At 47.1% G+C, this 13,469-nt stretch overlaps 1 protein-coding gene across 2 annotated transcripts in view; it reads right to left on the bottom strand.

Annotated features, from left to right (window-relative positions):
• Positions 1 to 13,469, bottom strand: part of LOC148638716 (vesicle-fusing ATPase) — a 49,989-nt gene that overhangs the window by 6,992 nt on the left and 29,528 nt on the right. For both annotated transcript variants that reach the window (XM_088622877.1, XM_088622878.1), the window contains exons 9-19: positions 11,658 to 11,857; positions 10,513 to 10,678; positions 9,452 to 9,526; positions 9,017 to 9,204; positions 7,071 to 7,166; positions 6,821 to 6,977; positions 6,057 to 6,190; positions 5,699 to 5,765; positions 4,045 to 4,124; positions 935 to 1,069; positions 400 to 513 (exon numbers count right to left, since the gene is read on the bottom strand). In XM_088622877.1, the coding sequence (XP_088479003.1) occupies positions 400 to 513; positions 935 to 1,069; positions 4,045 to 4,124; positions 5,699 to 5,765; positions 6,057 to 6,190; positions 6,821 to 6,977; positions 7,071 to 7,166; positions 9,017 to 9,204; positions 9,452 to 9,526; positions 10,513 to 10,678; positions 11,658 to 11,857 (1,412 nt within the window). The remainder of the gene's footprint in view (positions 1 to 399; positions 514 to 934; positions 1,070 to 4,044; positions 4,125 to 5,698; positions 5,766 to 6,056; positions 6,191 to 6,820; positions 6,978 to 7,070; positions 7,167 to 9,016; positions 9,205 to 9,451; positions 9,527 to 10,512; positions 10,679 to 11,657; positions 11,858 to 13,469) is intronic.

Raw genomic sequence — 13,469 nt, 5'->3', positions numbered from 1 at the left:
CAGGCATACCGCTGGGGAAACACGGTGCGCGGCTTTAGCACATACCACAGCCATTACAGAGCTGGGCTCCACACAGAGGGGCCAGCGCCGCTCGGGGGTCTCGGATCGCTCAGGGCACGGGCTGACGGCAAAGGTGACAGGGCCGCCGCCGCGCCCGTGCCTCTGACACGCAGGCAGCGCCACGGAACCCCACGGCCGGGCCGTTTCCAAAATCGCACCTCTTCTGCTTTTGCACACAAAAAAAAAAACCTTCCGCGCCCCCCGTCATGTGGAGGAGGGCGCATTCTGACGTGCACAGGGAACCTGGGATTCTGTAACACTCCCGCCAAGAAAGAGAGAGAACTTTAAAACAAATGCACTGTGCCAAACGCCCTGTATTTCTCAATGGGAGCCCCTTACCTGCAGAGACATCTCGATAAGCATCAGCAGTTTCTTGATGCCAATCCATACCCTCTTGCCCTTCACCTGCTGGGCGATGGTGACCCGCTCCTTGTCCTTGAAGTTGCCCAGGAGCTGAGAGACAAGAGATCCGCTTTAGACACAGTGCCAGTTGAGGCCAGTATCCACTGCACGTATGCTGACAACCTCACTAGTGAAACAAGTTTGCTCTTTGTAGCTTCTCTGATTACCCACTCTGCAGCACCTCAAACTGCAAATTTCTCTCCTGCTCTTCTCTCCTTTTTCCGTCTCTTTTCCTTCTTGTCTCTTCTTGCCCTTTTCGTTCTTAAAGCACCTGTCCTGTCCTATATTCTGGGGGACACATTCATGACACCCCAAATCTCCTCCCCCCCTCTTCTAACTGCTTTCACCTCCAACACCTCTCCTTCACTCTCTCATTCTGTCTCTCTCGTTCCTCATCCTTTCACATCCCCCTTTCCCAGGTCTCTTTACCCTGCTGGCCGCCCCTCTCCCACTCTCTCTCGTGACCTCTCACCTCCAGAGCCTCGATGAGATACTCCCCAGACGAGATGTTGGGGATGTGGATGGTGGTGCTGAAGGCGTACAGCATTTCCATCTCCTGCAGGACATCCTTGCGGCTAGTTGTGCCGATGATCAGTAGCTTGCGGCCCTGATGCAGGGAGAGAGACAGCACACCCGGTCACATGGGGGCAGACCTCCAACAGACCGCAACAAACTATCCATAATGTAGCGCAGCAGCAGGAAATCATAGCCTCATCACTGCACTTTGGGTCTTTGTTATTAATTATTTAAGATGCCTTAAAAGGGTTAACTAGGTGAACCAATTTCTTGTCACATTCATGTAAGACACGAACATTTTATAAACCATGAAAAATGTGACATTTTCAATAGCTGCCTTGACATACAGGTCTTATATTGGTGATACAACACCATGCAGAAAACAGAACAAACACAAAAACAGCACCATCTGGTAGCTTGGTCCTGTTCATTATGCAGTGTCTTGCATACAGTAGGAGTTGGAGTGTTTGGGGATCTGCCATTAAAATATGGCAGAAACCTGGTAAGACATTTAAAGAAAAGTATCAAGCCAAGAGATGATTCTATAATGTGCTGTATCAATTCTTTGCATCTGTTGCTAACTAATCCATCATCCTAGCCTCTCTGAGCTTTTGTCTGCCCGTGAACGGGTCACCCTGTTCAGTTTGAGCACAGCACTGGAGCAACACAGATGAGTGACAGCTCCCCAGAGAGAAAAGGGTTAACCAGGTGCTGTTTATTTTCCGAGAGGCTGGGAGTGGTGCTTCCCCTCTGAGCACACACGCCAGGAAAATAATTATCTCCCAGCCATCACTGAGTATAATAATAGAAAGGAGATCAACACAAAAACATTATCTGTTTTTGTACAACTGTTAACCAGACACAACCAGGGGACCAAAGAAGGTGGGGGTGTGAGTGCAAGTTGTGTCATGAGGAGCTCTGTGCAAGTCCAACCAGGACACAGCCTAATACACTGTGTCAAGAGACAAGTTTGTGTCAAACAACTTATATCCCAACATTTAAACTGATTAACTGCATAGCACGCTTATGCGGTTTGTACAACTTCCCAGAATGTGAATACACAGCGACTCTTCTGGAAGTGCGCACTTCGCAGTATGCTGCTCTACACCTGCCCTGCCAAGTATACAACTCCAGTGCTACGTCTCTGCCTATACGCCCTGCTTCTACATGGTGTTCTAGATCTGTGGCAGCCTAGCATGCACAAGCCTGTTAAACATCCTGTGTACATGCAAGAGAGATTTTGTGAAACTCCAATTATATTTTAATCTCTCCTAACACCAGGTTAGACACATTGGCTGTTTTACTTCGTGATGACAGCATAATGATTTTAACTCCCTCCACTCCCCCCCAACGGGACAGGTTTTCGGAGCTGTGAAGTAAATGACAGCACTGCAAAAAAAATAGCCATGAGCACTGGGTTGGTGAGTATCGTGCCTCATTGAGTGAATGCTTAAAAGCCCAAAAAACATCCCGAAAAGAGAAGCAATCAACATCACCTGCCCTGGGTTTAATTTTTCACAACGGCCAAAAACCTGTAGGAAAATTGCACCGCCCCAGAACGTCAAACTAAACTCCCCCAGCCCTCAAGAGCATGGATGGTAACACGAACGGATTTCAGAGCACAGCAAGAGCGTGCTCACTCTCTGTCAGGAAATAAAAGTCCACTGCAGCCAAAACAAAGGAACGAAACATAAACAAGCACATCTGAGCTCGGCTCCTTCAGTGATACCGACTGTTCTTCGGGAGTTCATTAGCAATATCCGCTACCTTTGCGCTCTCCAGTTTCACACTTTAGTTTAGGGATACAGTATATCGGCAACTGCTGCGCTTGTATTGCAGAACAGATGTGTTGCCAAGCCATCCAGGAGATCCTGAAGCATTAGCTACCAGGAAACTCCCGTTTCTCAGCTCTGGGGTCCTACGTTCCAGGACCTGGGACATTATTTCTATCCCCCCCCCACCAGCTCAGCCCCCGTGGCGCTGGGTGTGAGCTTGCATGCAGATGAGGTGCCACACAGACAGCCAGCCTGGCAGGGCCCGGCTCTCTCACAGGACTCTTCTCCTCTCCCCCGGCGCCCCGCTGTGAGGCCTGCTTTTCAATCCCCTTCGCTCCGCAGAAATACCTCCGCTTCAATTCAGGGCACAAAACCCCTCTCTCCGTACACAGGCCCGGAAAAACACTGGGAGCTTACAGTTAACCCCTTCACGGCCTGGAAGCGTGAGGCCTATAAAGGTCTCGGCGAAGGGGGTGGGAGAGTCTTGGGGGACTAGGGGCTTTCTCGCCGTTTTCTTTGACAAATTGATTCCCATTTGATTAATTCCTCATATAAAAAGAGATTAGATCATGCCTTTGTAAGAGACGAGAAGCTAGTACTGTTAATTGAACAAAATACTCTGGATTATGGAGTTTAAATGTCAGCTGAATTACCAAGTCTAATTATGAAACTGCTTGCAATTGCAAATGAACACCTTTAGATTACTCAGGTCTTCTGATAATTAAATTCAAATGAAATGACATGTTTAATAGTGTAATAAAAATGGAAATGCGAAACATGTGACATTTTGTGTTACAGGACTGGTCAGCCTCAGCATGTGTGCGCCTGTTTGTGCCACTGGTAACAACATAGTTAGCTTTCTAACAGAATGGAAAATAATTCTTTTTGCAAGAAGTAAAACTCAACACATAATAACAACATAGTGTGCACAATTGTAAAACACTTAGATTCGCAGGTATAGATTTCTGTCTCATTTCAGGTACTGCTCTGAAGGACATTTTGTCTCTTTACCTGTAAAAGGAAGGAAATGCTACATTTAGTCCATACTGCAGTTTTTCCCTAGTGCGGGTACTAATAATTTGTCTTGCCCAGTGTGATTCGGGAAGAAATCATTAGGCTCAGCCAAGAACTGCTGCCACCTATCTGTCACTTGAAACCTCACACACTGGCTACAGGAATCATCCCCACACACGCATACAGATGTGCACTGGTTCCAGCTGCACTGGGCAATACATGAGAAAAGCCTTCTACAGCCCGCTGAGAATGATTCGGCAAGAATTCCTGGACTCACGTGAGGAGGAGCCTTCTTCAGCAACACCAGCAGTGCTTGCAGGACCAGGTTGGAAAAGCGTGGCCCAATAGGAACATAGTCTGTGAACGGAAACATGATACAGCACGTAAACGATTAATGCAAGCTTGGGGAAGAGTAAGCACTGCAGGACTGATATAGAGACATCAGTTTCCTGCAGAGGCTGCATGGAGAAACTTCTCACTTTCTGTGAACTGATGGATATTAACAACAACAGGTAGACTTTTAATGTCAGACACCTGAGTTCCTCTTCTCGTCCTCGTCAGGGGGGTTTGGAATTACAAGAGGAGTCTGCATGTCTGTGGTTGACATAAATCACAGCCCAGCCTGTTTATTACGCGTTTATTAGAGTTGGTAGCTATCCAACAAGTCATGGCATCTTCAGATCTAAAGCCTAAAGCCTGACAGTCCATTCATTAGGGCGCTGCTGCAGCAGTAAAAGCCGGAACGTCTATAGTTCTGATGAGGTAAGGGATTTTGTTCTGGTGCTCCCTGTCTCCAGTCCCGTTATACTGTGAACAGAGGTTCGGGGGTGTGTGTGTGTGTGTCATGCCTGTGGATAATTAGTGAGCTCACGATCCTGGCGCCTCCGCTCCCTGAAGGGCAACATGCCAACTGGCTGAAGGCAGAACTTGAGGTCAGGGCTCATGTGCCTCTGTACTGTATGTGCCTGTATGTGGAGGCCTGGTGAGAGGGAGAGAGCTGAAAAACCTGCAGGGGCAAGCCCGGACTTCGCTCTTACAGCGCATTATCAGGACATTGTCTGAAACTGTTCTTGGTGACACAACGCCACAGGACTGTACCGATTTTGAGATTTTCCTACGATGGGAGGCTGGTCTTTTTAGAGTAGTAGAATTCAGCGTTGTCTGAGGAGACGGTGTACGATCTGGGGCTGGGAAGTCCTTGAAGAACTTCTTAACAAAGGCCAAGGGAGCTTCAATTGTTTCTTGGTGCCTTTCTGGGCTATTGACGTCAAGAGCTCAAAGCCCAAACGAGCCCATTAACATAAGGTTACAGATGCATTTTCTTAACTGCTCCTTAAAAAGATGCAGGACCAGTTCCTCCTGAAAACATGTTCTCTATCCATCCATAGAACAAGAAGATCACAAACTGAACTACAAAGCAAACTGTTTTACAAAGTTCCTCACTCCAACTAGCAAGGTTAAAGAGAACGCCCTTTTCCAGAATGCAAGGAAAGAAGGTTCTCTTCCAAGGTTTATCAATGCTTTGGATCTTCTCTTTAGAAGCCCTCTGACATCAAGAGGTGCTGGTAGCCTATGGATGTGGACTAAGGCTCAGAGGAAGCTACACTGATACCCTTAACATTAATCCTAGTTAAAAACCCAGTCCACCCCGTGAGAGTGTTGAATACCGATGGACTAGGTGGCCCGAAAGGCCTCCTCTTGTTTGGAACCATTCTAATGTTCTTACGGATTTTTCTTGCCATTTAAGTGTCATTTTTTCCCGATAAATAAAACTACCAGACAAGACTCCTATTTAGCAGCAACACTTCATGCCCCCAGAGGCTGCACACCTAATTTCTTTGGATAAATCACACTTAAAATGAACACACAGATCAAAATATTTCACAGAACTGCAAGAAATGAACAGGGGGATTTCAAAGGCAAGAACTCACCTAGCAGACGCTCAATATCATCCACCACCACACAGCTGAGCTGGGACTTATAGGCATCATCAAACACCTAAATTAAAGAGAGCAATGCGCTGCATTATTTAAAAAGGCACAGCTGGAGAAACAGCAGCTTGCGCTGCAAATGTTCAGAGCTGGTGCTGCACATCCCACAGCCTGTCCGATGTAAGTGTGCCTGAAGAACTGATGAAAGGACACGGCTCAGTGCCTTTCAAACACGTGCAACCCTGGCCGAACAAAAAACCGAGCTGGCGTTTTCCTGTAATGTGGGATATGGTTGCAGTAATGTAAAAATGAACATAGAAACCAAGGGCTACAATGCAAGTGGAAAGGTTCTGCCAACCTTCTTGATGGCCTGACACTTGGCGATCTCTGAGAAACCAATCATCTTGTCTGGGGAGCAGATCTTGATGAAGGGGAACTGGGACTCCTCGGCGATCTTGGCGGCTAGGGCCGTCTTGCCGCTGTGGGGGGGTCCTGGGTGAGGCAGGAAGACAATCAGCACGTTAAGGGATCAGTCAACCACACGCACATGAAGAAAAGCCTGGAACAACTTTATGAAAAAAGGTGAAAAATAAAAACAACACACAACAGGATGAAGCCTGTTTGTAAGTCTGACTGGATCGATTTTTTTAAATTAAAATAATACTGCCATCGCCATTTAAGTGTATACTCACTTATTGGGAAAATGCCAGCTTTCATTAAGTGGGCTTTGGGAATACAACTCCTGTACTGCTCTGGAGAGGACAAGGCTCTTCGCCCTGCACGTCTGACACGCCCACCTGCACCGCCATTTGTCACTTGACACTCAGCAAGCGGTCAGTCAGCAGTGGAGCTGACTGGAAAAGAGCTGCTGCTTTGACATTAGCTCAAGGCCCCGGGTGTCCACAGCACTCGTAGGAGAAACCGAGAGAACTAACTCTAGATCCAGTGCTCTCAACTTTAGTTTTTACCTGGCTCTTGAATGGCAGTGGTGAGCAGACTTTTGGAGACAGAAGATTCGAAGGGGCCGAGAATTGGGGTGACACTTTGTCGTTGACGTGTGTGGGAGTGAGAGCAGTGGAGGGGGGGGGGGTCGGAGGTCAAAAGCCGTAGGTGGTCACTCACCCTCCAGCAGCACGCTGACCAGGGGAGTGCGGTCACTGTTCTTGGTCTGCTGGACCAGCAGCTCTCCATCATCCATTATCCGGGTCACTGGGTCGCCCCACTTGATGATGCCGTTCATGATGTAGCTGGCGTAGTCCTCCTGGTTCGTGCCAAAGGCCTGCGGAAACACGGAGCAAGGGGGGTCAGACCACCCTCTTAACTGTTGGCTGGTAGCAGCAATGTGGCGGACTGTGGCACATGTTTAACTCACAGGCTTGATGTCATTGTCCAGGGAGGCTAGGAAATCACTGCGCTTCACCTGCAGCTTCTCGGCCTTCTCCATGTCCACCTCCACCTTGTTGGTAGCCTATTGGGAAGAGAGAACAGGTCAGAACAGCTGAGCCCTGCACCGTAACTGACTGAGAATCCCTACTTAGTTCTTTGCTGCTTTTACAGTTCTCCTATGATTCCTTCCATTCTATAGGGTCTACAACTGCTGGCTCCCAGCCAGGTGGAAAGGTAATTGGATACTAAATACTTTTGTATTTTCTGCGCTGTCAACACATAGCTTTGTTCTGCTTCATATCAGAAATACAAGATGCACCGCTGGGCCTTTAAATTGCAATGGAAGACGTACGTGTACAGTACAAGCTGTATCACTCACTGAACACTATTTGTTGTCACACTGCAACAATGTTAGCAATACGGTACTGAAAAAGTGTTAGAACTCTCCTGATCAATTTCGTTAAGATTTATTCTTAATTTAACACAAGACCAAAAGACTAACTTTCATTATAGAAAGCAAGAATGTCCGTTGCAGAAATGCCAACACGAGAAAACAGCCACCTTGGCTGAAAAATGACAGACTTAAAGAGCATGATGTTGTGTTTCTGCTGCCTGAGCCCGACTGATGTTATGAATTCACTGGGAGTAGAAGCAATGGTGGGAAAAGTGAAGAATGACAGGTTTAAAAGTCTGAGCCGGGATCGGCACCCTCACAAGCCAGTAAAATCAGGCAGTGCGGAGGCTGCAGTCATTCCACCTGTATGAGCACAGACCCGTGCATTTCAACACTATCAAATATCAAAGACAGCAAGGACTGAGACAGAAGCAAGTGTTTTCTGTTTATGTGCCTGCGGTCAGCCACTCCACACGGAGACAGTTCCTGGGCTAACACACGTGAGAGTGTTGTTGTGTATGCAGAAATAAACCCATGCAAGAGAAAACTGCTTGACCCGCACGGCAATGGCGTGACAGAGCCAGACAGTGACAGCAGTGCAGGAATCATTCTGCTCCAGTTTTACGACCAATTTCTCCTTCATTCCGAGCGGACACTCTGGAGTCAAGGCTGGAATTCCTCGTGGGATAAGAGATGGGGAGGCATCGGATTACAGGCAGCAGCCAACTGGATCGAGTGACCGTGGGGGAGAGGGGGAGGGGACGGGGTGCGTGCAGATCTCATCCTGGCAGTCTGCCCTAGGGGAGCCTGGTGCAGGGGTGGGAGACTGACGGGGACACAGGCAGACTGACTGGCAGAGGGGCAAAGCAGTGGCTCCAGCTAATACGCAGCATTACAGGGATATTAACCAGCTCCCATGCTTCTGAATGGACAAAACTGACACATGTCAGCCCTCCTAAACTTCTGTGCCTTAAGCTTTTATTGCAGTGCCATGCCTGACTCTCAGCACTACAAGGCACTGATACAGCACAGTGGCTAAGCATGAAACTGTGTTCCTTCACTTGCGCTTAGCACATTCACAGTCAGCACCTCTACTGCATTGGAACCGAGTTTCACAGTGCTTGTGGTGCAGTAACACTCTTCCAAGGATATGTCTCAAGGATGGAGGATTTGAAAGAGATATTAGGGATTTTATTCAATTATTCAAAATTTCCAGAGATACGTCATGTCTAAATACATCCTAAGGGAAGACTACTGAAAGATGCATATTTTGATGCTTCAAGGACTAAAAATAAGAGTCCCCTCTTGACACAAATGGTCATTCAAGTTGTTGAGGACGACAATGTGTTATTCTTCAAATGATGGCTGGGTGAGATTAGAAATGGCAAGAGAATACATCAGATGTGATAAGTAGCTTCTTAATATTATTAACATAATTACATGGTGCCTTTGCATGGCTGTAGTGCAGTGATGCAACAGTGGCTGTGCTCCTCGGGTTTTATTCTATTAGACTGCAGGTCTGGGAAGACGGTGCTGACCTTGATGTGCCGGTTCATGGCAGTGGACTGGGCAGCCCTCACCAGCCCCTCCAGCTCAGCACCGCTGTAGTTCTTCGTCTCCACAGCCAGCTCCTGGACGTCGACGTCCGGCGCCAGCAGGTGGAACTCCCTCATTTTGGACGTGTGGATGTTCAGGATCTGCAATCGGCCCTTCTCATCCGGCAGCCCTGGTGGGAGGGACAGAGAGGGGATGAGGTGAAAGAAATGAGGGTGAAGCCTGGGGAGAAGAGGGCATGGGAAAGAGAAAAGAGGGGAAGAAGGGAGCTGATGCAGAGAAGGAGTGAGAGCGATGATACGCAGGACGAGGGTTTCAGTGAAGGGCAGAAGGAGAGAGAGGGAAGGAGGTGCAGGAGACAAGAAGAAATGCTGAAACACCTGTATGAGTGTGGGTTTAGGTTTCCCCCAGACTCTTACCGATTTCCATTTTCACCTCCAGCCTGCCAGGTCGCAGCAGAGCATCGTCGATCAGGTCAGGTCTGTTGGTCATTCCTGCAGGACAGAGACAGAAAGAGCTCTGAAACACACACACAGAGTATGCATTGCACAGCAGCGTAGACTGCAGTATTACGCACGAGAAGCTCCCTCTGGAAATAAATATGTATATACAGTAGACCTGCTGTACGCGGTACTCTTTGCACATCACTGCATTAACTAGCCCAATCAAACAATAGCGCGGAACAGGTGTCTTGCTCATCAGTACAAGGAAATCTGACCAAAATTACAAATTACAAAAGTATATGCTCTCATGAATGCAGAACAGTGTCAGAACAGTGTCAGCAAAATTCCATTTACCTCCTACTGCTGATAACTGACCACCTAAATATCCTATACGTAGAATAAAATGATCATTGCTACATGCCAGGATTGAACACAAGGCTATAATGTCCTTCCAAATTAGAAACCAAGCTGAGATTATTCCAGCCTGTGACATTGGGATGGTTCCATTGCAATGGCACTGGAATGGAAAGGTTGCCTTTCGCAAAATGAAGCCTACACACTCGATCATGACTGCTCAGCATGCAATATGCCATGTTAACACAACCACACTGTCAACTATTCTTTTGAATCTGTAATTAACAGCTGGCTGCAGCAAAGCAGGGCAGGACTGGAAGGGCACCTGCACTGAGCCAGCCAACAACTGTACAGCCTTCCCTGGTAACCCACTCTCAAACGCCATTCATTACTCATCCATAACTCTGGACACTAATTGCTCACTCCCCCATCTCCTGATTACCTTGAAATTAAGGCAAACCCTGCAACTCTCTTCTATCTTCTTCCAAAACTACTCTCAGCCCTCAAAGTCACGTCTGTCACCAACCTCTCCTGAACCTCGGCCCCCTTTCTTATGTTTGGTGAAGCCTTACGTTTGCCTCCCCCTGACCCCTGTGTGACCCCTCCCCCCTCTGACCCCTTCTTGTCCCCCACTGCCCCAGCGCCTTTGACCTCTGTGCTGTCCTCTTCCCCTCTGACAGTACCTATGACCAGGATGTTGTTGAGCTGCTCCACGCCATCGATCTTGGACAGCAGCTGGTTAACCACCGTGTCGTGGACCCCCGTACTGCCCGCCATGCTGCCCCTCTGCTTGCAGATGGCATCGATCTCATCAAAGATGATGATGTGCAGCCCGCTGTTGGCACCCAGCTGAGCAAGGAAGAACACAAGAGACAGAGAGCAAGAGAAAAAGTGAGATGACAAAGAGAGGAGCCAGCCTGTATGCCAGATGAGGGCTGGGTGCAGTTTCAGTCACCAGACAAACTGGTGCTGGATGCTGGAGTATAAATGAGCTATCGTTGAGTATCAAGGAGTCGGTGCAAAATATGTTTTTTAACAATAAAAACGAAAATAAGGAAAGCGCCATTGATGGAAAAGATTTTTTTTTTACACACTGAAAACCCGAAAAGACTTGTCTTTTGTCATCTTAAATACGCAACATAATTATTGGGGGGGGAGACTATTAAAAAGCATGGAGATCCACGGCTCTAAAGAGGTACCAGATGCAAATCCAGACACAGAACCAGACCTCAGCAGAGAAACTAACTCCACATACCTACATCTGTCAACAAAACTGTCTCTTAGGATACCATCACGCTAGCTATATAAACTGTCCCCAAATAACAACACTCAGGGGACTGCCAGAAACATGACCTTCTCGCTATCTCCTGGGTTCTGTCAGCAAGCCCCTGCTACCCGGTGCTGTAACATTTAAGCAGGTGTGGGGGGACGTGATGAGCCAGCAGGCTGGCGAGTTCGCCCCTGTCTCTGTGTGCTTGTGAGCTTGTGAGGAGATAAGGCCTTCCTCATTACAGCTGAGGAGAGAAGCTGTCACTCTCTCGGTCTGCAGGTTGGACATGCAAGAAGCCCAACACGACTGCGAAGACCAGGCCACAGTGCAACACTCAGAAATCTCTGCTGTGGAGGAACTCCTCCGGAGTGCACAATGACAAGAGATTTAACCCCTTTCTTCCCAACACAACCAAAGCTAAGACAGATTTCTCCAGCTCTAGGAAGGGAAAGGAAAACAACACCCATAAACCACTTCCATGTTTGTTATTATGATGTCCTTCCTGTTGCAATCGCCAACCACACCGCCAAGCAAAGATGGAGCCCTCGGATCTCTCACCCTCTTCTGCTCCTCCTCCGCGTCGGCGAAGAGCTTGCGGATGTTGGCCTCTGACTCGCCCACGTATTTGTTCAGGATCTCCGGGCCGTTGACCACTTTCGGCTCCCGGGCGTTCAGCATCTTCCCGATCTGTCGGGCCATCAGGGTCTTACCGCAGCCTGGGGGTCCGTACAGCAGGATGCCCTTCACGTGCTTACAGCCTGGAGAGAGAGAGAGAGAGAGGACCCCAGCGCTCACTGCCACTGCCAGGTCTCCGTTTCTTCCCTCCCACCCTGCACAGCTGGAACACTGCCTATCCGCCATGTGCCAGGGGTGTCCCAGCCTCTAGGGAGCAGCATTAAGGGGTGCACCTCATAGCTCGGGGCTCCCTTCCATTTCACCTCACTTTGAAGGGCATCTACAGTGGGGTCTTGCTTGGACTGTTACGAGTTCATTGCCAGCAGCCAGTATTTCAATCCTAAAGCTCACACTGAAAAGAACACTGAGCACTGCCAGTCTTCTAGGGCCATTTAAGGTTAAAAAAAAGATAGTTTTGCTGGAGGCTGCCTAGAAAAACTACAGAGTGATGAAACTGTAAGTGATGGACCCACTCAATATTTAATTAATCTTATAATACAAAAGTGGCAGGCATCTTCTTCACAGGAATTTACTATTCTGTTAATGTAATGTATTGACACATTTGGACAGTCAAAAGAAGACAGACACACCAATAAAGATCTGTCCTTTGAACGAGGGGTTAAACCCCCAAGATAAACAAGGTTACCAGGATGTTATAGACCAATATCACTGTGAATGTCCAGGGCTGATGGTTGGTTAAAAGACTGGGGCTGGGTTTTTTTGCTTGCACAGCTGTTGTTAACTTTGCACACCCTAATGCATGGAAACTGCCATCGCTGGAGAGTGTAGACGTTTATTTAATTTTAACAATCTGCTGTTATTTTTTTTCTTAATCATAACTGTCACCTGTTCTTTTTATGTTTTTGTGCATTTTTATACTTTCTATTTTATTTGAATTGTTTTGTTAGGGATGCTTTACTTGATATATATGCCACAATGCACAACTATTGATCATTTGACTAAATAGTACAACAATATGGAGTCGAGTTTTAAATACAAGTTTGTTCTAGGCTGAAACGTCTGAAAATAACCCACAGGAGAGAAAGGATGAAAACAACTGTTTTTCAGCTGCGATTTAACCTGTCAGCCAACTATGTGAATTTATTGTGAGACATTGGCAGAGGACTAATATGCACTTTTGTAAAATACTCCACTTGTATACATAATGCATGCACTGTCCACCTTATTTAGCAGAAGAGACAGATACGACAGGCAGAAGCTCACTCTTTGTTCAGCTTTGCCATGCCCGAAAACATCCCCGGAGGCTTCATTTTCCTATACAGAACTGACACAAGCATGAACTTCAAACACCATTCGTGCTTCTTGATCTGCATCTCCTGGACAGGTGAGAATCCCAAGAGTCATAAAAAATTGTAGAAAAAATACAGTTTAAGCCTCCCTCCCTTACACGAAAAGTCCCTTTTCAGCATTAGTCTGATTCATAAATGAGACCTCAGACTTGCTGTCAAAAGCTAAATAATTATCAGAGGGGCTAATGCAAGTGAATAATAATAATAATAATAATAATAATAATAATAATAATAATAATAATAATAATAATAATAATAATGTGAAGACATATTGTCTTAGAACTGTACAACAACTCCATTCAAGGGCTAATTTAATTTCCTAAACCTAGGAAATAACAAGAATCATTCTGATTTCTGGGAAAAAAATACGGATCAGGCCCAGACC

Source organism: Lepisosteus platostomus, chromosome 28 (assembly GCF_059453375.1).
Source record: "Lepisosteus platostomus isolate fLepPlt1 chromosome 28, fLepPlt1.hap1, whole genome shotgun sequence".
In the NCBI taxonomy this organism is placed as follows: domain Eukaryota; kingdom Metazoa; phylum Chordata; class Actinopteri; order Semionotiformes; family Lepisosteidae; genus Lepisosteus; species Lepisosteus platostomus.
Note: the sequence above shows the minus strand (reverse complement) of the source record. Positions and strands in the feature narration are given on the sequence as shown.